The sequence below is a fragment of the Cynocephalus volans genome, chromosome 3 (genome assembly GCF_027409185.1).
Source record: "Cynocephalus volans isolate mCynVol1 chromosome 3, mCynVol1.pri, whole genome shotgun sequence".
NCBI lineage: Eukaryota > Metazoa > Chordata > Mammalia > Dermoptera > Cynocephalidae > Cynocephalus > Cynocephalus volans.
In genome coordinates this window covers 26,242,840-26,267,545 of record NC_084462.1, presented here as the reverse complement: position 1 = coordinate 26,267,545, position 24,706 = coordinate 26,242,840, and the positions used below count along the sequence as shown (strand labels likewise).

The following is a 24,706-nucleotide window of genomic DNA, read 5'->3' as shown; positions in this document are numbered from 1 at the left end:
GCCCAGGATCACAGAGATAGTGGACGGCAGCGCCTGGACCAAGTCCTGTGAAATGCTCTCTGGAGTGAACCACATGGATGTCCCAGCTTTATTTAGAACTGGCCTTTAGATCTGAACACTTAAATATGCTACAGCTCAACAGATATGGGCTGCAGGACATACTGGAAATCCTCAGTCAATTTCAACTAACTCACATTATTTACCCAACTTTCCGCATTTCATCTGATACATGATTAAAATCCATCAAGTTGTCCTGCGAGTGTGCACAGGGTCCTTGCTTTCCATTGCACCAGACTCTCCTTTGGACTAGCCACTTTCAAAGCAGCTCACCATCATGGCCTGCCAGGTATATCCCGGCCCTGCTGACTTCTCTGGCCTGGCTTGCTGCCAAGCAAGTGCTGCCTCCTTAGAGCCTTGGCACCTGCTCCCCTCTGCCTGGTGCCCTTTACCCAACTGTAAGTGTGGCTGGTTCCTCTCATCACTCAGGTTTTCCCCCAGATGTCTCCTCCTCAGAGAGGCATTCCATGACAACTGTCTAAGGAAGCCACCCTCCCCTCCCGCTCTGCCCCTGACCCCAGCTCCTCTCCCTCAGAGCACTTGCCCCTCTCTAGCATCCCTGGTTGTGTTTCTTATCTGCTTCCCTTTGTCAGATCTGCAGGGACCTTGTCGATTACATTCACTGCTAATACTTACCTCCTATTTGGCCCATAGGTGGAAATGGGAGGCTCCCAAAAAGGTTTTATTGAATGAATAAATGAATGAATGAATATCAGAGAGTAAAACACAGCATCAGAGATCCGAGCCTGACAGCAGCTCTGAGTGCTGCAGTGTGCTGTGTGTAAGGCAGGCCTTGGGTACGAAGGGAAGGTTCAGACTACTCCTTGGTCCCTCACATGGAGGCAAGATGGAGGCGATATGGGGTATAAGGGAGCCAGGGGGGTGTCCTAGATTTCCTCATTAGGCAACCAGGTGGGCCAGAGTCATTTCCTGAGAAGGGAAAGAATGGTGGAGCAAGAAATTTAATGTGGGTTAAGAGTCCTTTCCTTTGGAATATCTAAGAGGTAATATCAAATAGGCAATCTCACATGAGCCCGGAACTCAAAAAAGACAACAAGAGAAATCAGTGTGTTCAGCATACAGATCCTAGAGAGTATACAGCAAAGAACACCACTATTCAAACAAGGAATGTCTAAGGAGACTAAAAATCAATAGCCAGAGAAGTGAAGGGAAACCTAGAGGGCATAATATCAGAGAAGAGAATATATCAAGAAAGGGGTCACTGGGTGGGCTGGAGGTGGCTGAGGTAAGAGAGCTGAGGACTAAAAGGGTCCGGGAGAGTGGGGTGGACACAGGGCTGGAGTGGGTTGTAGAATACGGGGTATATTACTGGGAATGGAGAAGCTCCTTGAGTAGCTTGGCTATGATAGCTGGCGGATGAACAAGGTTTCCTCTCTCTCTCTCAAGATGGGACATGCTAAAGCTCGTAGGAATGCTGATGAGAACAATCCAGTAACCAGCATAGATTGAAGGTGTAGAAAAGGGGATAGCTGAAGCACAGTGGTTCCTAAGACGGTGGAAGGAGGGGGGCTCCAGAGCACATGCAGAGGGCTGGGGTTTGAGGAAGGAGCACCTCTCCTCCAGACACAGCTTTGGAGATCTGGTGACAGGAAGATGAAAGCAGTGGCTACTTTTCCGAATTGGGAAGGCTGGGTACCTGCATGCTTGGAAAGCACCTAGTACAACACTTGGACTTGCTAAGTGTCTGCTGGGGTTCAGGACATGCTACCCCAAAATAAGGCGCCTTGGCATTTTAAAAATCAGCAGAAGCAGGGAGGTCTCTCTGACATTCTCCCTCCCTTCTCCACTACAGACCCTCATGTGACAGGTGTTCTGCTCTAGACCCAGAGGAAAGAAATGTCACATGGGACACAAGAAAAATCTACACAAACAGTCCCCCAGTTTACTACCATGAGATCACACCCTAGTGTCCTCTATTCACACTTCTGCATGACTGTCCATAAAAATACAGTTGTCCCAGCTTCTTTGGGTCTTCATTTCTGAAGGCTCCTATGTCACATAAAACTTTTATTATTAAGTAAGTTTGTACGCTTTTCTCTCGTTAATCTGAACATTAACAAGTTAGAGCAAGAGTTCGAACTTGTTCAGTGGGGTGCCATTCTGAACATTATTACAAATGGGCTTTTGCTTTCCCTCAGCTTGCCTGAGTACATGGCCTCCCCAAAGCTTCCTTCTACCTGGGAGATTAAAATTGGTCATAGATGAAATGCAAAGAGATAGGAGAAGATAATATTTAGTTTCTGACATGCAAAAAAGAATTATGGAGCTACCGCCTTATAAGTGTGATTATTTCTTTTTGAAAGAAATATTTCACATATACAAAGAATAAAGTATAAATGAAAAAATGAACACCCGTGAGAATATTCCCAAGACTCCTGAAAACACCTTGGTGACCCTCTCTGAAAACCTCTACTCTGAATTTCCTCTTTATCCTTTTCTCACTTTTCTTCGTGGTTTTGTAACGTGTATGCATCCCTAAACAACATCAGCTAAGTTCTGCACATTCTTGAATTTCACTAACTTTTCCCTGCTGTGTTGCATTCCACGAATGTCTTGCTCTTCACCTGTGTCTTTATTTCTGAAGTCTCTTGTGTCATGCAAAATGTATGCCTCTCTCTTGTTAACCTTTTGTTATAGGATTTATAACAAAATGTTATACTATTCTTTTTACTGTTGATGGATATCTGGTAACATGTTTCCACATGTTTGCTATTTTCAAGATTTCTGAAATTGTTTTCTGGGCAGAAAACTTAAAGTTTATTTACGGCAATGGCTGGTGCACTCACTGGCTTGAGCGTGGTGCGGATGACACCAAGCCGAAGGTTGCTCTCCCCTTATCGGTCAAAAAAAAAAAGTTTATTTAGGGTATGTACTTAGGAGTGTAACTGCCATGTCAAGGCATATGTGCTACTTTATTACCTGATGCCGAACTGGTTTTCGAAAAGGTTAAACCAATTTACTCTCCTATCTTGACTTTTTAATTTTGGACAAACCTACTGTAGGTATCAATAATTTTCATTTCCTTGATTATTATCAAGTTTGAATATCTTTTCATATATTTATTGACCATTCTGATTTTCTCTTCTGAGAGTGATGTTCATGACATTTCCTTTTTTTATATCAGGATATTTGGTTTTTTCCTATTGACATGTAAGAGTTTTTAGTATTTTACAAACATTAATCTTTTGTTAATTATGGGTGTGACAACTACCCCCACCTGGTTTCTGGCTTGTGACCAAACCTACACCACAAGACTGTGCCCTGCACAACCTTAGAGGCACCATTCACATAGCAGGCATTTGAATCTTCACCATGATAAATATTTAGGTAAGTCTGAATCTTTATTATGACAAATTTCCAACAGATAATGTGAAATGTCTTGAGAAAGGTGGCACCTTCTCCTAGTTCACACAAAGGTACAATGGAGCTAGCAGTGCCCTGGGCTTGTCTTTTCACTGTCTTTAGGGCATCTTTCCATTTACAATTAAAAAAAAAAAAAGCTCTTAAATATTTAACATGGTTGATTGCAACAATCTCTCCCTTTATGGTTTTCTGTTTAAGAAATTCTACTCAACCTGAAGTCATCATATTCTGTACTTTCTTCTAAAAGGTTTAAAAAGTCTTTACCTGTAATTTGTGTTTCCATGTGGTGTGAGGTAGGGATCCAATTTCATTTAATTATATATGGATTAACCAATTGTCAAAGGACCATGTAATGAAAAGTCCCCCCTTTTCTTACTGATCTGTAATGCCATCTTTGCAATATATTTGGTTTCTACATACAAAGGGTCTTCAAAAAGTTCATGGAAGGATTTGTACTATCTTTTAATTCAGTTTTTCCATAATCTATTTCAAGTACTCTTGTATATACAAGGGTCATTTTCTGTTTATTACTATTACTATGTTCCATTGGTGTATTTATCTACCTTTGTCCCAATCACTGTATTTCTGATAATCTGGTCAGGCAAATCCTCCATCTTGTTCTTATTCAGTATCATCTTCACCATTACTGACCATCTGCTCTTACACGTATAGTATATAAATTTTGGAACCAGCTTTTCAAGTTTCATAAAAAAATCCTCTTGGGATTTTGATTGGAACTGCAATGACTGACTCTATTATCAATTTGGAGAAAATCATTTTCCTGATTTTAAGGGGAATGTTTTAACACCACTGAGTCTGATGATTAAATGCAGGTTTTTGATAAATACCTTTGACCAGGTTAAAGAAGTTTCCCTCTGTTCCTAGCTTGTTGGTAGCTTTCATCTTGAATGGATTTAAATTTTGTCAAATTCTTTTCTTATAACTATTGAAATGATCATTTTTCTCCTTTAATCTGCTAATGATATAGATTTAGATTAATAAATCTTTCTAATGTTAAACCAAACAGCATTCTTGGGATATATTGAGCTTAACGCATTCAGCTGACTAATATCTTTTTAAGGACTTCAGTGTATCATAAATAAGACTGACTTGTAATTCTCTTTTCTTGTACTATTCTTGTACGGTTTTGGTATCAAGGTTACATATTAGGCTCATAATTCTCCTAATTTCTGGAGGAGTTTGTAAAAAATTAGAATTATCTGTTTTATAAATGACTGATAGAACTCTCCTAGAAAACTGTCTAGACCTTATGGGAATATTTCTGTAATAGTTATAAGGATAGTCAAATTTTCTACTTCTTTAATCAGTTTTGGTGGTTACAGTATTCTATAAATTTGTCCATTTTGTCTATTGTCTAAATTTTAAAATTTATTGGCATTAAATTACATATAATATTCTCTTATTATATTTTTAATCTCTGCCACAGCTACAATGTTATTTTCATTTTTATTCCTGACATTATTTTTTTCTTTGATTAGTAAGGCGTTTTGTCAATCAGAGTAGTTTTCAAAAAACCAACTTCTGGGATGTTTCTCTACAGGTCTTTGTTTTCTTTTTCATTCATGTCTGTCCTTATATTTATTATTATTATTAATTACATTTACTATTTCCTTCTTATTTGAACTTACTCTGCTGTACTTTTTCTAAAGCTGAGGCTTAGCTCATAAATGCTCAGTCTTTTATTTCCCCTATAATATAAGCACCTAAGTTATTTCTTAAGAGGATTTTCCTCCAAGAGGTTGGCTAAACCAGCTCCTTACACCCTCAGCCACCAAGATTCTTCTTGGGGAGAGAAGCAAGGAGAAGGTGAGACAATCTGAAAGACTTCAAATTTTCCAAAAGGGTGTGAGTATTACTTTACTAAAGCATTCTTTCAATTATTGTTGGACTAGAATAAGCTTTAAATTGGATTGAATATTTAGGTTATCCTTCAACCCTCCCTCCCCCCTCCATCAACTGGCTGAGCTTGTGAAACATGCAAAATTAGGTATAGCAACAAACAATAAATAAAGAAGTAATTCTAACTTCATTGTGGGCTAAATTTGATGGCTTTGTTATAATAATCATTAATAACCGTTAATGGCAGTATTTCAAACTTTCAAACCAAGGCAACAAATACAGTTATTCACTAGCTTCTTCTAAAGGTATTCCCGAGCATATCTTATGGGATCACCTTACTAATAGCAACATACGAAAATGAAAGGATAAGAGCAAAATATTTTAAGAACCACCTCCAGGGAAACCTCACTGTTCAATCATTTATTTAATAACCATATTTGAGAGCCTGAATACTTTTCAGTTCTGGGAGCTGTGCCAGGTGCTGGGAGGACAGAGGGGAACAAGACAAGACACAGTGGCTGGCGTCACATGTTCATGACTAATGGGGAGCCCAGACGATGGCACAGACGGCTCCCACACACAGTGACAAACATGGTCATGAGGAGTACAGGGAGCCATGGCGGCGCATGGCAGAGGAAACTAGCCTATCTTTTGGAGGTGAGGGGACATCTTCCTTCAGGAAGGGACATCCATGCTGCAGTGAGCCAGATGAAGGGGAAAGAGGAAGGAATGTTTCGGGAAGCAGGTCGGCTTGCGCAGATGAGGACGCTCAACACATTCAGGGCCTGGCAGAAATTCACAATGGCTGGCATCTCGAGTGATAGGTGGCGGGGCAAGTGATGAGAGGAGTCTAGAAAGGTCAGCAGTTATGGGACCAGGCAGGGTCTCACAGACCACAGGAAGGAAGGAGTCTGGGCTTTGTACTGAGAACCATGGGAAGACACTAAAGGGCATAAGATGTACCCTGGCCAGGTTAATGTTTTTCATAACATCATAACACACTACAAATACATGTTCTTGCAAGAACCCAAAAGTCCTATGTGAATTTCTTGCTGTCTGAAAACATCTTTTGTTTTTGCTTTTTCTTTTGGGGGACTCAAAGAAGGAAATAATCCATACAAATTCTGGGGCAAAGAAGATTATTTGGCTAACACTGTACACTTTTATAGGAGGAACTGAAGCACCTTGGGACAAGCTCAAAGAATACATCCGGTAATACATCTGCAAAATGTGTTTAGCAGACACCGATAAGGATACAAGAGCAAGCCTCTGATTATAGCAGGCAACTCTAAAATCAACCAACTCAAATGGATCCTATCCCATGTAAGCATCAGGACACGCTGCCCTCTGACTGTGCTCACAGGAGTCCCAGCCACTTACTCTGGAGCTCTGGGCCCAGGATCCAGCCTTCCTAGACACGTGTCCAAATAAGGCCCCACCTCCTGTCACTTGTGTCCCAAGCTGACCCTACTACTGTCTCACTTATCCTAATACTGACCCTTCCCTGTGTTCTTGTGTCCTTTGTGAATTGGGCAGTTGCAAGAAAATAAAATTTCTAACACTGTACTCATATGGGTTCTTTCAAGGGCTTTGAAAAAATCTTGCTCCCTTTCCTCAACAATCTGGTATTATTACTCAGTCCCTTTTATACTATTTTGGTGCTATTCCCATTAACAGGCAGCCAGGGTGCTGACCCAGGTAACATGCTGCCCACATGCCATCTGCCAGGCAGCTCAGTTCTTCTCTGTAAGGATCTATCAGAAAACATTTCCTTACATCAAGCCCAAACTTACTCCTTGAGGCTCCTGCCTGATGCTCCATGTTTCAAGCCTTAGATCAGGTGAAATTCCTCTCCTCCCAGCAGCTCCCCATAAAAACACAAGATTGCCCCACTCCATCCTTTCTGCACAGGAGGCCTCATGGCGGCAGCAGCCCCAGATTAGCTCAGGGAACAAGATGACTCCCTTGAGGATGTTCATGGGTTCCTCGAGGCTGTGACCTGAACAAACTCAGTCCACTGTGAGAAGCATAACCACAGGGGATGCTTCTCTCTTCAATTCCCGGCATCTTTTTACATTCTGAATATGGCTTCCCTTTCCAGAAGGGCTTTAATTGAGGACTCAGTGGAAAAAGCACATTGCAAAGGGCAAAATCTGCTTGATGCTGGGTTGATGCAGCCATGAGGGTTCCATCTGGGTAAGTGCCTTCTGTCAATAGCATTTATTTAACGTGAATAAAAATAAAGACCAAGTAACTATGAAGGGTGGCTCAGGACAAAAAATAAATAGAAAACTTACCTCCCCTTGGAAGCTCTTCAGCAGCGGTGCTACCTGCTTACGCAAATCCTGGAGCAAGAGGAGTGGGTCAGGAAACAGCCATTTGAGAAGGAAAGAAAAGGGAAATGTTGGTTAAGCTTCCTAAAAACAACTTTGATTTCAGTGCTGATTATCATTATATAAAGCAATCCTGGTACCTCTCCTGTCCTTAATCCCTTAAAACATAAATAATGTCCACTGGTGCTCCAGAATTTAAACTACCTTACATAAGAAGCAGCCCCTTGTGGCTGGTGGCTACTGCCTTGGACAGCATAGATACAGAACACTTCCCTAATCACAGAGTGATCTATTGGCCAGGGCTGTGCTGTGAGCTTTTTGCCAAACATAACTAACTCACCCACATTATTTTGTGCTGTAATCCTGTAAACACATTTGATCAAGAAGTATTGTAATTTCCCTTTTAATTATGTATTTTTCTAAAAGATGCATTCCTGAACATGACACCATTATTTCCTTAGAGAATACTTTTTGTTCCTCCATTGGATGATTTTCTATGTTTTTATGCCAAATTCAATGTTAGAAAATAACCAAACTCAACCAATCTCTTCTTAAATATGTAAAAAAGGCTATTTGTAGTAGTCACAATAATGGGCTCCTAAAGATGTCCACATTCTAATCCCTGGAACCTGTGACTATTAGGATACACGGTAAAAGGGACTTTGCAGATATAATTAAGTTAGGGATCATGAGTCAGGGAGATTAGCCTGGATTATCCAGGTGGGCCCAATGTAAACACAATGGTCCTCATAAGAGGGAGGCAGGATAGTCAGAGTCAGAGGAGATTTGAGGATAGAAGCAGAGGTCAGAATGACATGGTGCATGAGCCAGGGAACGCAGGCAGCCTGGAGAAGCTGGAAAAGGCAAGGAAACAGATTCTCCCCTGCAGCTCCTAAAAGGGACATGACTCTTGATGACACCTTGATTTCAGCCTAATAAATTCCGTTCTGTTCTCCCGACCTCCAGCATTGTCGGATGATAAATTTCTGTTGTTTAACCCCCTAAGTCCATGGTCATTTGCTACAGCAGCAATAGGAAATTCACACAGTCTCATTTAGCCCACTATACTTTTCAGAAAGACAGAGGACAAACTGTGACACTGAAAAGGAAATGAGGGCAAAGAACAGTGAACGAAAGATGACTGTTTGCTCCTGGCCTAGGTCCATGGTAAAGCCCATGTTTTAAGCACAAGGAGCATGCCCACTTCTTTGTCAGAAACTTGGTCACCACAGGTAATGATGCAGAACGGGAGCAACATGGCCTGGACTCCCTGACAGGAGAGGAGGGAGCCCCCCATGGAACAGGGGAGGGTGAAGGCAGAAAGAGCCCTGAGACTTGGGGGGAAGGGGGGATTCCCCTTCTCTCCCCTCCCTCTCCCCCAGGCAAAGACAGGCAGGAAGATCACATTGAGTGACTTCTGTCACAAACTGCAAACATGAGATGATGATGGAGTCTGTTTGTTGTTTGTTTTCCAGAGAGGCTGACTTTGTACGAAGGTGATTGGTTAATGAGGTGTCATTGCATTACCCAGTGTCTTACTAACCAGTGGGTGCTGAGGTGTGCACCAGCATGGGTACGAGAGGACCGATTTGCAGTGACCACCGCGGACATAGTCCACAGCATGCAGACCACCATATACAGGACTGTCTTAATGCTAAAACACAGACATGCAGGGAATCCTCCTCTCAAATTGGTTAAAGGCCAGAAACCCATATTAATCTTATTTTTAGAAATAACATGAAAATTTCAAGAAAAATAACCTAAGAGAGACACCTTCCGTGCACCCATCAGTGGACACTGGCCCCAGCCAGGCAGGCCTTCGCAGAGCGGGTGGGGAGTGGGGCCTGGGCCCTGCTCTGCTACAACGGACTGTGCTATCCCTGATGGCTTTCGAAAGGGGACCCCTAAGGCTTCCAATGCCCCCTGGACCTGGGTCTCACAGAATTGGACGCAGCCAGGCCCGAATGCCATGGGACATGATCCCGTCGATTCTCACTTGAGCTCTGTAAACATGGATGAGCGACAGTCGGGAGCGCCCTCTTCCCTTCCCATCGGGGAATGGGTTCGAGGCACCGACCAGGACTGGGCAACATTTGGCTGAGGAAACCCAGGCACAAGAGGCTTTCGAACTCCAGAACTACAGAAGCTGTTTACCTCCCACCCCAGGCTCCATGCTCCTTTACCAGAGGGGCCACCACGGCCCTGTCCTGCCAGTCCTGCCCCACAGGGTCTGGTCTCCATGCTGCAGGCGGCCCGAGGCTCTGGGCGGCCTGCGCACTGGCAACAGGGCAGTCAGTGCAGGACCGACTCAGCCATGAGCGCGTAACTGCTTCAAAGACAGCAGTGCCACCTCGGGCGTGTGTACTGGCACGTCTGTCCCTGTCTCCTCTGTGTCTACAAGAGGGCCGAGCACACAACACGGGGAACTCAAAAGACATGGAATGGGAGCAGGAGTGAAGAAATGAGAGAACAAGAGGATGAACAATCTTCAAAGTGTGTCAGGAACTGGCGAGTGGAGATCACCCCATTCCAAGATGGCTCTGTCCAACAAAACCAGCAGGCCAGCCACGGATGTGACTGAATGCTTCCTAGTAGCAAAAAGCAAGAAAAAGCAGACGAAGTTAATGTTAATTTAATCCAATATATCCAAAACCTTATCCTGTCATGTGTAATCAATATATTAATTGTACATAAGGTATTTTACATTTTTTTTTTCTTTTTTTCTTCTTGGTATTAAGTCTTTGAAATCTGGTGTGTATCTCACACTTAAGCCCATCTCAGTTTGGACTGGTCACATGTCAAGTGACCATTAGCCATGCACGGCTGGCGGCCATCATACTGGACAGCTCAGGGCTAAGAGATGTATTCACAAATCAGGGCTCTTCTGGGGGGAGGGGTCAGGGATGGCAAGCCCCCAAGGGAGAGGTGAGAGAACAGGCATCTAGAGAAGTAAGAAGACAGGTGGATGAACACAGAGTTAAGAGAGGAGGGAATTTCAAGAGGGAAGATAAACTCACTCATGTCAAATGCTGCCACAGAAGTGAGGATTAGGAACACCATTGGATTTAGCAGCCGGTAAGTTCCTTTGAACTTTGAAGTTTGGAGGGCAGCTTGAGTAGAGCTGGGGGATGGAAACCAATGGGTGAGGGGCCCAGTGAGTGCGTGGAACTTTCTGAGAAACCGACAGTCTGGGGGAGGGACAGGGAAGGTAGACCAGGTCTGGGGGGCGTCCTGGGGAAGGGGGTCTCAGGCAAGAGTTAGTGCCTGCCACGGGCTGAACACTGGGCTCACTTTTCACAATGACTCTGCCAACGTAAGGGACTGACATGAACACATGACAGATAAGGAAACCTGAGACTCAGAAAGTAAAGAAAACTTGTCCAAGGTCACACAGCTGGACGAATTTGGATTTAAACCCAGTGATCTCTCCAAGGCCCATGCCGTAGAGATGTTGAGAAGGACTCAATCACCTTGGTCACGTGTGGGTACAGGGATGACATATGGGGTCACACAGACACCAACTTGGCAGGGGATAGGGGGACTCATATATTACTCAAAAGGCTTATAAAAGGCCCAAACTCAGTGGGAAAACTGCAGTTGGATAGGGTTGTGGAATGAGAAAGCCAGTATGGCCTCAGTGCAGGTACAAGGCCAGGTGCCCAAGAGTCCGGCCACAAAACGGTTCCTCTGACCACCAGGCTTGCGCCCCAGCTACCCGCAACCCCACCAGCCTGGCACAGGGTCAGCCTCATGAGCACACCAGCTTTGAGAAGTGTAGTGGATGACAAAGTTGCTCCTATATTGTACTGCACAATTCCAGGAAGGCAGAAGAGCTACACCTCTCATAACGTCCTCTTAACCAACCCACTATATTTTAAAAATCATTTCTTTTAGCATGTTCACGTCTCATAACAGACCTACTAAATAACCTTTTTGATATTGAAGCTGGATATGTGTGTATACACATGCACACACATATATTTAAAGAAAGTTGAAGAGGAAAAAACCACTATATATTCACACACATTGTACACAAACTGATATATATGTACTTCAAGTCACCAGCTAAAAATCATTCATTCAAATTTCATTTTGGCAGTTTGAGAAATTCCTTATCCAATTCTGTGCCTACAAATATTATTTGGTTTTTATATTAAAGTAAGGAGACAGATACAAGGATGCTCAATTCTGACCTGTGGGATTCTCCATTGTGGGTTAGCGAGGACATGATATGATTTATTATCTTTTTAGAACAGAGTGCCCTTTGCTGCCTGGACAGCACCAGAAATCGCAGACTTGGCCACTTTGGGTCCTCGCGTCCACTTGTGCACCCTTCTCTGCAATTGCAAACTGCAGAAGGTGGGGTTTAGGCCCATCAAACCCACATTGGGATGAGTGATAATTAAGTAATTAACACATGTTTAAAAACTTAACAATAATTTAGGTTAATTCTGTTATAGGTTTGTCAGTGATGTTTTCAATTTTCTTCCATCCGGTACCATCTACTAAGCAAAAAGCAACAAACGACGCAAAGAAAGTGATGTCCTTGATTATTAATATCAGATGTCTGTTGGCAAAAGCCAAAATAGCTCATTTCAACCTCTCTCCCTTTGGGTACATAGGAAATGATCAGTAACGATTACAGAGATGCTTCTATATGAAAAGGATTTTTGTTATTCTCTAAAACGCTGATTCACAACGCACTATTTAGGTCAGAAAACTGAACAGTGAAATGCTATTAAGGAATTTTCTAGGTAATGCCAATTGCTGGAGAAAACCATTCTGATTTAAAAGTAAAACACAGGCAAAAATACAAAATCGCCACGCAGCATTCAGTCGCACCTTAAGGTGCAAGCAGGAGTTGAAAAAAACACATTCCCTGGGCCCCCATGGTCTGCCCACTTGGGGCACTTGGGTGGTCTCTGGAAGGCTCTTTTCCTTTTTGGGGACTTGTACTCCCACTCTCCACTCGCTTGTGAGGCCAGGGTAGGGCAGTGGGCCATACACGCCAGAGCTGTGTGCCACAGATTTCAGAGGGGCCGCATTGAGGTCCACCTCTGTGTCCAGGAGAGGGTGGTTCCCAGGATGCTGATTATGTGTTTGTTAGCACAAGTAGCTAAAGGGGAACAACACAGATACTGTATGTAAACAAAAGGAGGCTGTGAATTACAAATGCATCTCCAAAGTCATAAAATGATCTCTATTTTTAGATTTTTTTTTTTTTTTTTTTTTTTTGTGGCTGGCAGAGATAGGGATCGAACCCTGGACCCTAGTGTTATCAACATTACACTCTAACCAACTGAGTTAACTGGCTAGCTCGTGATCTCCATTTAAAAAAAAAATTTGCTAATGCAGATTTTTCTGGATGTTTCACTCAATATTATAATGTCCTTTTCACTTTTACTCCACAAAAACTTCTGTGCATTTTGGTGGAACAGCTCTGATTACATTTCAGACTTGCAACTGTCTCTTGGTGGTACTTCATCCTCTCTGGATGGAGGAGCCCAAGGGTGGGGTCCTGTCTTCTTTGGTGACAACACAGTCTTTCCAAGAGCCTTGGAAGAAGTGTGGGGGTTGTGGGGGGCATGGGAGGGCCTGAACTGGGTCACCTCTGGAAGGCTTGACTCTGACTCTTGCAGGGTTGCCAGTAAGCCCTGCCCCTGTGCTGCAAGCGGAGACTGTTAAGGACCCAGCCCTGTGGCACTGACAGCAGTGACTTCACCTGTTCAGTTGTCAACTTCTGTTTCAGACCCTTCCCAGCCCAGGGTAATGTTCAGCTCTCCTCTTTCCCCTGGTCTCTGTTCACATTTTCTTCATTGTGTTTGGGTGCTGAAGAGCTGGGATGGGGTTTAACCCTCGATAAGGGCTGGGCAAAAATAAAAGACTGACTTGCATTTAAAACCCTAAGCAATGTTCAGGCCCAGGGAGGTGACTCATCACCTGCCCTCCCAGGACTGGGAATATAACCTCCAAATGAGCTTACTAACCCCTGGCTCTCCCCTCATCACCCAGGCCACCAAGCAAGAAAATTCTAACTTGAAAATGTTTTAGGTACATATTCAAAGAAAATCATTATATAGCATATATTTCATTAAATATGATACCATCAAATGTAAGATGTACCATTGTTTGACGTTACACTAAGAAAAAATGCTAGCTAAGTCCCCGCCAGCATTTCTGATGACGTCTACACCTATGATTCACATCATGCAAGAAGCTACCTAAAAAGCCCTCACTCATGTTGGAACAAAGTTCTAGAAAAGAAAGAAATGGGGTTTTATTAATAGCCACCGAAAATATTCACTACATCAATACAACTATGTGCTACCCCCAAATAAAGAATCTAAAGATATTTAAAAATACAAAATACAAATACCCAGATTCCAGATTATACAAATGCTAGATAGTGGTGATTTGAAGAGAATAATTCTTTTGAAATCAAGACATTTCCGTATATTTTTTAAAGAAAAATGCAAAAAGTTTAATTTTGGAAATTGAGTTCATCGTTTATAAATATAAGAGTAAATACAACATTAAATTAGACATAAGTACAGCAGTTTAACAAAACAACTTCTCTAAAAAGTATACCAAATTGGTAATTTTTTTCAGACTAAAATAATCAAACTGAGATGAGAAAATGAGCCCTTTTCTACAACTTAAAGCCAAAATATTGAAGACATATCGTTCACAAAGCACCTAGCTGCTGATTCTTCATTCTGATGTCTTTAGGGTTCTAAAATATCCTGATGATGGCTGAACCATCCTTACTAATAAAGAAAAACCCATACAGTACACAATATCTTAGGCTAGATTTATTGACAATAATAAACAACCTGCTTTCTTATTGATAGGCCATCTCTTCTAACAGTAATCTTTATGCATATTTGTCCAATGTATTTTTATAAGGTCCTGGTAGCACTGAGAATCATAATTATTTATGAAAGAAAAATTGCCTGAGTACTTATTTCCCTGGGTATCACTTAAGATGTCCGTCATTCCCCCTTATCAATGTACACAAGAGCTCAGACCAGGTACGAGTTTTATAAAACAAGGCAATATACACTGCATCATACACCAGTTGTAGGGCCCAACCTGAGACACGGTTCAGTGGAAAGAGCGCTTTCTCTATAGCAGGACACTGAGGCCTTCGCTTCCCATCTCATCATCTGAAGATGTCTCATGTAGCTATCAGGGAAGCACTGGAGTTTTCGTTACTTTTATAGGTGTGCACATGCTCCTTCCAGTCTTTGTGATAGAAAAGGGTAATTTTAAATGGCATTTAAATTCAAGTGTTAAATAAAAAATATCTTTCTATACAACAGCAGACAGTATGTCCTGGCAAGTTCTCAAAGATTTTAGTTCACAGATTTGAGAAAATTCCATTAGCTTTAATTATTTATCAGCAGTCAATTTAGATTACTGTTCTTGACCTATTTTTACAGTGTATGGGCCACCCAGCAATGAAATAAATGAATAGTCTTTTTCCACAATGGCTGATTTTCTGAAATAATAGAAATCTAGTTTTAAAAAGGACTGAAACCCCAAACATATAATTACCACAATATATAACCTGCCATGCTGCCTTTGTAGCTGGATAAAATGCACATCTTTGTGAGTTTTTTAGTTATTAAACAAGATTATCTTGAAAGGGATAAACTCACTCATGCTGTAATTTCTTCCCATTTAAATTTCTTTGCTCCATTTAAAACATGTTCTGTGTCCTGGCAGAAAGTCTCTAATACTGACGGATGTGCCTTTAGCATCGTGCCTAATAAAACTGCATGATGGGAGGACAGGCACTGTGGAGCCGGAGGGCAGCGGAGCCTGCTGGGGAGCCGCAAGGGCTGGGGAGGAGCACCCTGCGGGCAGAGGGAGAGACCCCCATGTTCCTGGGCAAGAGGAAGTGTGCGAGATTCACGTGATGCTGAAAGGGGACAGGGTTATCGGACTGGCAATGCCCAAATATGGACACAGGGAGATGAGGGCCGAGGAAGGTGCTGAGGACATGGAAGAAGGCAAATCTGAGAAGCAGAAGTCATGACCTGACTGAAAGACTGGCTGCAGCTCAGCGGCATGGCCGAGCCCAAATGCCGCTCAGCCATGGTCCTTAGAGTTGGGTGTGGGGACTCCGGCTCCCTCGGGTGCTTGCAGGGGTCCACGAGGTCAAAATGACTTTTGCTATTTGCCTTTTCCACTCGTTCTCTTACAAACACACAGTAGAGCTTTCTAGAAGCTCTGTGATGTGTGATGACATCACGCTGACTCTATCCACACGTGTTATTGTGTGTTCTTGTGCTTTACAAATGCCTCACTGTCATCTCTAACACAGTTAGTATTCATAGGTACAACACACATATGCATAAGCTCTCCGGAGTCCTTGATTTTAAGAGAAATGGCTGCTCTAAGGCTTCTGATCTCGGAGCCAATGGCAAGGTGGTTGGTCTGTCTGCTCTGAGGACCTGTTTAAGGCCTGAGAAACAGCGTGGACATGACAGCAGGACAGCAAGCCACCCAGCCACCTGGCCAGCATCTGTGGGCCTGACACCCCCACCTGGGAGGACATGCAAGGCTGGCTCTCATAGCCTGGCTGGGACCACCCCAGCCTGGCTCCCAAAGCCACACACACGAAGACAACCTACCGGGCAGAAGGACCTCCTGCAGGACTCTTGATTGATTCTCTAAGTCTGATTTGCCTTTATGTCTGATTTCAAACTATTCTTCCAGGTCGCTTTCTGAATAAATACCCATGTCTAAAACTCTAGTTTTATTTCAGAACTTTGAAAACACTGCTGTGATTTGTTGATGTATCTATCAATAGATTTTGAGTTTGTCAATCAGAGAAACCACATGTTACACATTTTAATTTATTCAAAAACCATTTGAACATTTATTATATGCACTGAATGAGACAGTCACAGTCCCAGCCCTCATGGAGCTTCCATCCTAGTGAGAGGGGTGACCCAGGTTTGGATTTCTAGTACATTGCTGAGGGGCCGTACATAGCTTAGCACTACTCTTGGGTCCACTGATGGTGCTAGTGCAGGGTAGTCACTCAGTGAATACTTGTGGGTCGAATGAATGAACAGAGACGGTCTTCCCAGACTCATTACCAGGCTGACCCTTTATGGGAACAGTTGCAAAGGGGATTCATGTGCTAGACTGGGGACAGGACTTAAAGTCACCTTTTCCCCCTGGGACTCTCTGAAACCAACCAGAAGTATGATTCCCACTTTCACCAGACATACCCAACGTGTAATTTATTCCAGATCTTAGGCCCTGCTAAAATTTAAACAAGTGGGCTATTTAAAGTTAGAATGCAGATTAATCCTTCAACTTAGTACTTTTACTTTTAGGAGTCTATCCATAAGAATAATCTGAGATATACACAGAGATTTATGCGCAAGAATGTTTTTAGCATGTGTTTAGAACAGTGAAAAATTATAAGCAATGTGGATTCCAACAATAGGGGATTAGTTATGCTGTGGTTTGAATGTCCCCCAAGTTTATGTTAAACTTAACCCTCAATACGATGGTGGAAGGTGAGGCCTTCAAGAGGCAAACAGATCAGGAGGACTGTGCCCTCCTGAATGGACTGATCCATTCATGAAATAATGGGTTGACAGTTTAATGGATTGTCATGGGCATGGTTCTGATGGCTTTATAAAAAGAGCAAGTAAGAAAATTTAGCTCTCTTGTTCATCCCGTCCTCACCATCTCGATACCCTGCATCACCGTGAGACCCTGTACAGAGTTCCCGTCCAGAAGGCAGCCCTTACCAGAAACACCTCCTGGACCATGGACTTCCTAGCCTCCAAAACTGTAAGAAATAAATTTCATTTCTTTATAAATTACTCAGTTTTGGGTATTGTTATAAGCAATAAAAACAAACTAATACAACTCATTAAAGAAATTTTAGTAAAGCAATACAATGGCATAACGCACATGATTTCCACTTATTCAGCAAACACTTGTTGTGTAGCTGTTACAAGCTTTCAAGCACTGTAACCGGTGCTCCTGCAATCATGAGCAAAACCGACAGGTACCTCCTATGCCTCCTGGGCTTCTGTCTAGGGCAGTGAGAGACACAAGTCAAGTGGTCACCTACATGGAGGACATTCAACTGCGGCTGGTGCACAAAGAGGAAGTACATGTTGCCGGGAGTGCATTTAAGAGGCAAACCTGGCCTGGGACAACAGGAAAGGCTCCTCCGGGAAGGGGCACCTAAGTCTGGATCTGGAGGATGAGTAGGGGCTGCATGGGGGAAAAAGGAGCCAGAAACTAGAATTCGTGTTTACTGTCTGACCCTGACGTTACAAAAATAAAAGCATACATATATATGCATTTGGAAAAGAATGGCTAGAACAACAACACAGTTAGATGGGAGATGTATGTAACTGAATGGAAGTATGGCTTATTTTTCATTTTTTGTCTTTAAGCAAATTTATCCTCTTAACATCAAAAACATTCTTTTGAAAACTGAGGATGGGGATCAAGTGATATTTTTAAAAAATAAAAAGACTTCTTAAGGTTTATAGAACAACTGGGTTACCTGACCTATAGCTCCTCAATGGCAGAGTCTCCAGGCCAGGACAGCCATGTGGCCAACTATGCGGCCAGACAGACAGGCCAGGTATTATCTCAGGCTGTGCACCACTCACAAAGAAAGTACATGCTGCACCTGCTAAGGCATGGCTAAACTATACACATTTCCTCAAGGGACAATGATTTTATAAGTACAATAGGTGTTATCAGAAACCTACTGGTCCATTACATTTCATATTTTTTTTTCACTTAAGTAAAATACTGTGGCTGGTTGGGGGAAAACCTTATAGTATATACAGCATATGCTAATGGCTTTAAATGGTTTTAAAATATGTAATATTTATGAACAAAAATAGATGAGAAAGATCTAAAGCAACATGCTAACATTCATGTCTAGGATTACACATGACTCAATACTATCTTCTTTACGCTGTATGTTTTTATGCGATACGCAAATTTCTTTCATGAACATTCATACTTTTTATAATCAGAGGACGAAGTCACAGATCACACAAAATATTGGGAAGACTTAAAACATCATCTCAAACTCACACCAAAGGGGTAGGGACAGTCCAAACACAGACCCCAGATGGGAGACGCACACAAATGGCCAAACAAGTACAAATCACACCAGCAGACACATGAGATTGAAAATCAGATCTCAGACATACTCCTTCCCATTCTGGTCTCAGTTTGTTTCCCTGCATGAATGTCTCCCTTCAAGTTGATTCACTGTTTGTGTGCAACTATCTTACCTAAAATTAAGCAGCATGGAAAAGATAGCCTTTTGTCTTCACTTAATAATCAGCACATATTGTTTATTAATATTTACTAGCTTCATGGAGCTGCTCAGAGGAATAATTAATAATAAACGATGTGTAAATCTACTTGCAGACACAAAGCACGTTGTAAATGCTTTCTCAGACACTCACTCAAACAAACAAGTGGAAACAGAGGCAAGATCCTAACCAGGTGCCTTGTGACTCCTGTACAATCAGAAGGTCACACAGACGTGGAACCTAAACAGGAACCATGCAATTTTTACATGCTTTGTTTTTTTCAAAAATACTATAGAGCCACTGGCACAGGAAATGCAGACCATGATTTCTTAATTTCTAAATGGAATTATTTATACCATGCAGATGGAAACTAAGCCTAACAAATGTAAGAGACTCAGTGGGCAAGTTGGGAATTTAAACCTTTGAAATGAGATTTTATGTTCACAGATGCTCAGAGGCTTCCCAATGGATCATCTCAACCTAGCAGGTGAGGAGAAACAAGGGCTTCCAGGGCAGAGAGGCTTCCTGGCCCTCCCGTTCAGGAACCCCACTTCACTCCACCAAAGAAAGTCCAGTTGAGGGCACCAAAGAAGCACCTTCTCTGCAGCTTCATCCAGCGTCACAGCCCTTAGAGACCCTTGAGGTCAGGGGGCTAAGTTTTACAGTGCCAGGCCAGGGCAGGAAGAAAAGGTGAGTTCTATAGAATGCTGATGATGTTCTGGCCTCAAGGCCCAAAAGTAATCTGATTCATAGACTTTTCACTCTTAGTAGTCTACAGAGTTCAAAGAGTTTGTCTAGAAAGAAGTCTTGGTATTGATGTGTACACCCAGATCTGCAGCTCCTAAGGAAGTGTGCCATTTCAGAAGGAGCATACTGCATGGGAAATCCTAGGTGCACACTGAGTGTTCCTTTCGCATGCCCTTTGGGATGCCGTGAACGCAGCTTCTAAAGGCACATCTAACAGTAACCCACCATGAAGGCCACAGAAGTTCGTCTCTCCTGGGCCTGCTGCCCAGGGCTGTGCCAGGGGTCTAGACAGAGAACACATGGCTCAGAAGTTGCTGGACTTGAAAGAAACACAGTGACATGTTGTTTTTCACCCTGACCCTGGAAATGGAGCCACGAATTACACCTAGCTCAATGACAGACTAAAATGAAAAGAGTTTGTATATGAGTTGATCAGTCAGAAAAGCACAGACCCCTCTATTGCTGGCACAGGAGGGAGAGTGACTAGCCACAGAAAATATACCATATATGTGAACCTGGGTTGACAGAAAATTGCCAATGCTTAGAGAATTATGTGTTTGGGTAAACAAATGGCTTTAAAATACTTTCAGAATTCCTCCAGTAATCTTTCTCACGCCTGTTACCGAATAGTAACTTTTACACAGTCCTGGAATTTTCTTTTGAATATACAGCATGGCTTCTTTGTAATGAAACAATTTAGGAAAGAAATACAGTTTAAGACATTCTATATCTCTTGGCTAGAGCTGTTGGCCCTGCTGGATGAATCACAGAGAAGTCCATAAATGTCGAGAGCATTTGCAGACTTTTCTTTTATAACCATATATGGCGAATATAGATCTATTTATCTCTAACAATCTCAACTTTAGCTTTAGTGATTTTTGTACCTTACTGTCTTAAAATTTTCTCTTGATTTGCAACTCAGCCACATAAGACAGCACGCCCAATAGCAGGACTGACATTCATAACTCTAGGCCAGTTTGTATTTATCTTTCTGTTTTTTGGTATGAGGGCAGAATGTCTGCACAGGTATATGTGAGGTGGGTCAAAGAACTTAGCTATTCACATTCTTGCTACATCTCAGCTGAACAATGTAGGGCTGTAAGTATTTCCAGAAGAATTTCACCTGAGCAAGTGTTCTTCCCCAAGGAATTGTTTCTTATCACACATTCAGGAATTGACTGAAAAACTGAGGTGGGTGCTGAGGCTTTTGATATATCCCTTAAAGAGACACATACGAAAAATATTTTCAGGCCTTCTAAAAGCTGAATGCTGGGAGATTCCATGACTCGCTAAGACAATTTAAGAACCCTCTAGGGATTCCTTACTGCATGCATGCATTCATTCATTCATTCACTCACTCAATAAATTTGTACCGAGATAAACCTACAAAGATGGAAGAATGAACAGCCCCAGGCCTGCCCCCATCCCCCAGGATGCAGCATGGACACAGAACATACAGGGGTCTGCACATGCTAGAGGCAGGCAGGAGCCTGTCTTCATGAACCCAGGCCATACTTTAGGGGAGTCCAGCCAGAGAAGATGCAGGGCAAGTACAGTTACCAGTTGTCTCCTACTTTTATTTTCCTATTTTTATTTCCCACATGACAAGTACAAAATCTTCTGCTCTAACCTTTAAAATATACTGAAGGCACAAACAAGAGAAGTGAAGAAAACCGGCTGTATAGCACACAGTCCGAACACTCAGTTGTGCAACCTGAGATGTAAAGTAAGCACTCCACTCAGATACGTGCGACAAACTAAACATGCAACTCTATCAGGAGGCTTTCTGAGACTTCACATAAAAGGAGGATCTGTTGGGAATGTTCATATATTGGGAGGACCATTGGAAGGTCTGTTTATAAAAGCAAATAATGTGAAATCAACAATATAGCAATCTAGGTTTAAAAACTTAATTTGGTAAAGTTAGTTTAGAATACCTTTTTTGGGATTTCTTTCTGTAGTCCAAAATTATCTGAAATACATATTCAAAATTCAAGTGACTAGGTAAAATAGGGTATACCTCAGTGTCCTGCCTTGGCTAGGCACCAACACCATGTGGTAGTTCCCTTACATAGAAAGAGTTAACAAAAGAGGGCAGAAAGGCTGTCTTTGTCCCCCCAAATCCCATCACCTGCCTGAAAACAGCAGACCTGACCAGAAAGACATTTCTTGGTGGTCTTAGAGAGGGCTTTAGGGGCTGAGTGGCTTCTGCCAGGACAGGATCCCAAAATCAGAATGAGTCCTTTTCTAAATGCCCCTTGCACTCCACGTGCTGGGCGTGGCTGCAATTTAGTGCATCTTCTTATGACTCTTTCTTTGTACTGTGAGTCTCTTATCTGACTCCACTGATTTGGTAGGAGTGCTAGGAGAACAGAGGGCAGCACGGATGTACCACGTAGTGACATGTCCAGAGAAGGCTTCCTCCAAACAAAAAGACCTCCTGAGGGGCTGAAGGAATGAAGCTTACTAAATTAAAACAGAATCCACGCTTTGGGCTAAGGAGAAGAGCATGACTGGCATCTTTTGGAGCAGTCCTCAGGCCAGCAAGCCACAGCTGCTCACACACCAGCCTCCACATTCCATCAGTAATTTACCTGACCCTCTTTTGGACATTCTTTATAATGTAAATAAGCCTGACATGCATATTACATGTAAATATGCATATAGACACACAATAAATACACACAAACAAACACGTAAACAGATAACTCCATCTCTACTTGTCTCCTTCCCCTTCTGGACTATAAGCTGCAGGTGTGTGCATCACCTGTGTGTGGCCTAATAGAAAATAGATGCCCCATACATTCATTACATGATACAGATTTAAGAAATTCTATGCACAGTTCAGCCACCCTGTGAATCTCCCTTTCTTACATAAGCACATATGCAAGTCATTCTCAGAAAAATTCAAATGGACCTGAATTTGAATCCTAGCTCTGCCATTTAACAGCTGTGTGTAGTTAGGTCGCTTATTAACTTTTTGCCTTTCTGAACGTCAGTTTTCTCTCATTAGGAAGGAACAATGCGACTTGCTTTGTGTTCTAATCATCTTCTCTGATGATTAGAATGACATTTGGCACATAATAGGCATCTATTAAGTATTTTTGGATGAATGAACATAGTGCATACTCGACGTAGCTGTTTCGATGACAATGGTAATGATGACCATGACATCATCCCCTTCTTACATCTGTACTACTCAGAGTACTCTAAACCTCTATGTCTTTTACCTATATGGTCTGCAAAGTGTTCCTTTGGTCCAGGTGGTTATTCAGGTCACCTAACCCTGACTGACTACAAGTTCCACTCAGCCTGGATACGGTTGTCATGTTGAGGGCCTGGCATTTACTGGGTGTTTTCACATGCTGCCGACTTCTGGGCAGCCAGCAAGGACTCTGATAATTCCTGCTCTCTCAAGTTCTGCTTTACTCCCTCCCTCTGGCTGCCAATCAAAGCAGAGAGGGCTTTTCCCAAACAGAATTTTCCAACGGTGATCTCTGCCTGCTAGCTTGTGGCCAGGGAAGGTACCTAAAATGTGACCAGTTTCCCCCAGTGTTACCTCAAACTGGAACACCTGCCTCCTTCTCCCGGTTGATCTGGGACTGACTTCACATGCCCGTCTGTGGGCATCCAGCATTTTTATACTGGGGAATCCAGTACTGGCAGCAAGGGAGGCCACTCACCGCACTTTTTAAATAAGTCTGCTCTTCTGAGAGTTTGGGTCAGAGTAACCTTTCACTTTCAAGCACCCCGTGTGTGCTAGAGATGCTCTCTCTATATGTTTTAACATGTACTACAGAGAGATTAAGCTAAGTGAGGCATGTCGTTCACGACGGCTCACTGAAATTATGCCTGCTAATCTTTTAAACGGCAAGAACATTATGCAACACAAAAGGCATCTCAGTAATTCTAAAGCTTTTACCCAACTGAGAAAGTTTAAATTTACAGAAACATATACTAGAGATAGAGAAGTCCAAGACGGGTGGCCAACCTGTCCGCCACCCCCGGGGTGAAGAAGGAGAAAGATCTTATGGTGGGGGGAGAAGAGGTGGAGGGTGGAGGGCAGGGCTTGAGACCTGGCTTGGGTCCTAACTCACTTGAATTATTCTACTTGTAGAAAGAGGCTTGGCTCCTTGGTCTAGACCAAGCAATTTCTTTGGCCTTCCAGAACTGAACCACTCTGCTCCGCACAGCCTTTCCTTTGCCTGTATGTTAGGGTGCTGCCTTGGCCAGCCATGCCAGACCAGGAGAAGTGGGTGACACCTGGCCATGTCCTATGAGTAGCCCAGGGGAGGCGGGTGACACCTGGCCATGTCCTACGAGTGCATCAAGCATGTGGCCTGTATCAAAACAGGCACTGTGCTCTCATGTGGACATCCCACCAGCCCCTCAGGTGTGGGGAGTCATCCTTGGTGTGTACACAGGGAATCTGGGGCTCCAAGTGGTTGTGTGTTGCCCCGGAGGCCATCTGCCTATAATGCAAACTCAGGGGCTGGCTGGCGCCAGAGCTACCATGCCGCCATGCCATCTTCTAAGCTGCATCTCATCTGGAACCGCTGCAGCTGGCGGGCCAAACCTTTGAATGCTACAATTCAGGTTAATCGCTCGGACCTGCTGTAGCACGTGGTCCCAGGCTCCCTGTGCTTTCTTTCTCTCCCCAGCTGTCTGGATCCCCTACCTCACTCCTGGCGAGCCTGAACTGTGCTGAGTGATCAAGAACCCAGGAGCCTCTGATATGCTGCACATGAACCGGCACTTGCCAGGAGAAACACAAATCCTGACAAAGAGCCTGCAGTGCAAAGGCATGATTCACCAAAACTGTACCTCGTTCTCTCCTCCTGAAAGGAGTTTGTTCACCTTAATGCAATTTGATAGTTGCTAAAGGTTAACTCCCTGCATGTGTCTAGTCCTGCTCAAGCATAGGAAAGGAAAGGGGCCTTGTCCCCAGACACATGAGCCTCCAGCAGGACAGGACAGGGTGGAACCATCTTTCATGGGTTCATT

At 43.1% G+C, this 24,706-nt stretch overlaps 1 protein-coding gene across 10 annotated transcripts in view; it reads right to left on the bottom strand.

Moving 5' to 3' along the window:
* CUX1 (cut like homeobox 1) overlaps positions 1-24,706 on the bottom strand; it is a 349,741-nt gene that overhangs the window by 177,012 nt on the left and 148,023 nt on the right. For all 10 annotated transcript variants that reach the window (XM_063091582.1, XM_063091583.1, XM_063091585.1 and 7 more), the window contains exon 3: positions 7,599-7,646. In XM_063091582.1, the coding sequence (XP_062947652.1) occupies positions 7,599-7,646 (48 nt within the window). The remainder of the gene's footprint in view (positions 1-7,598; positions 7,647-24,706) is intronic.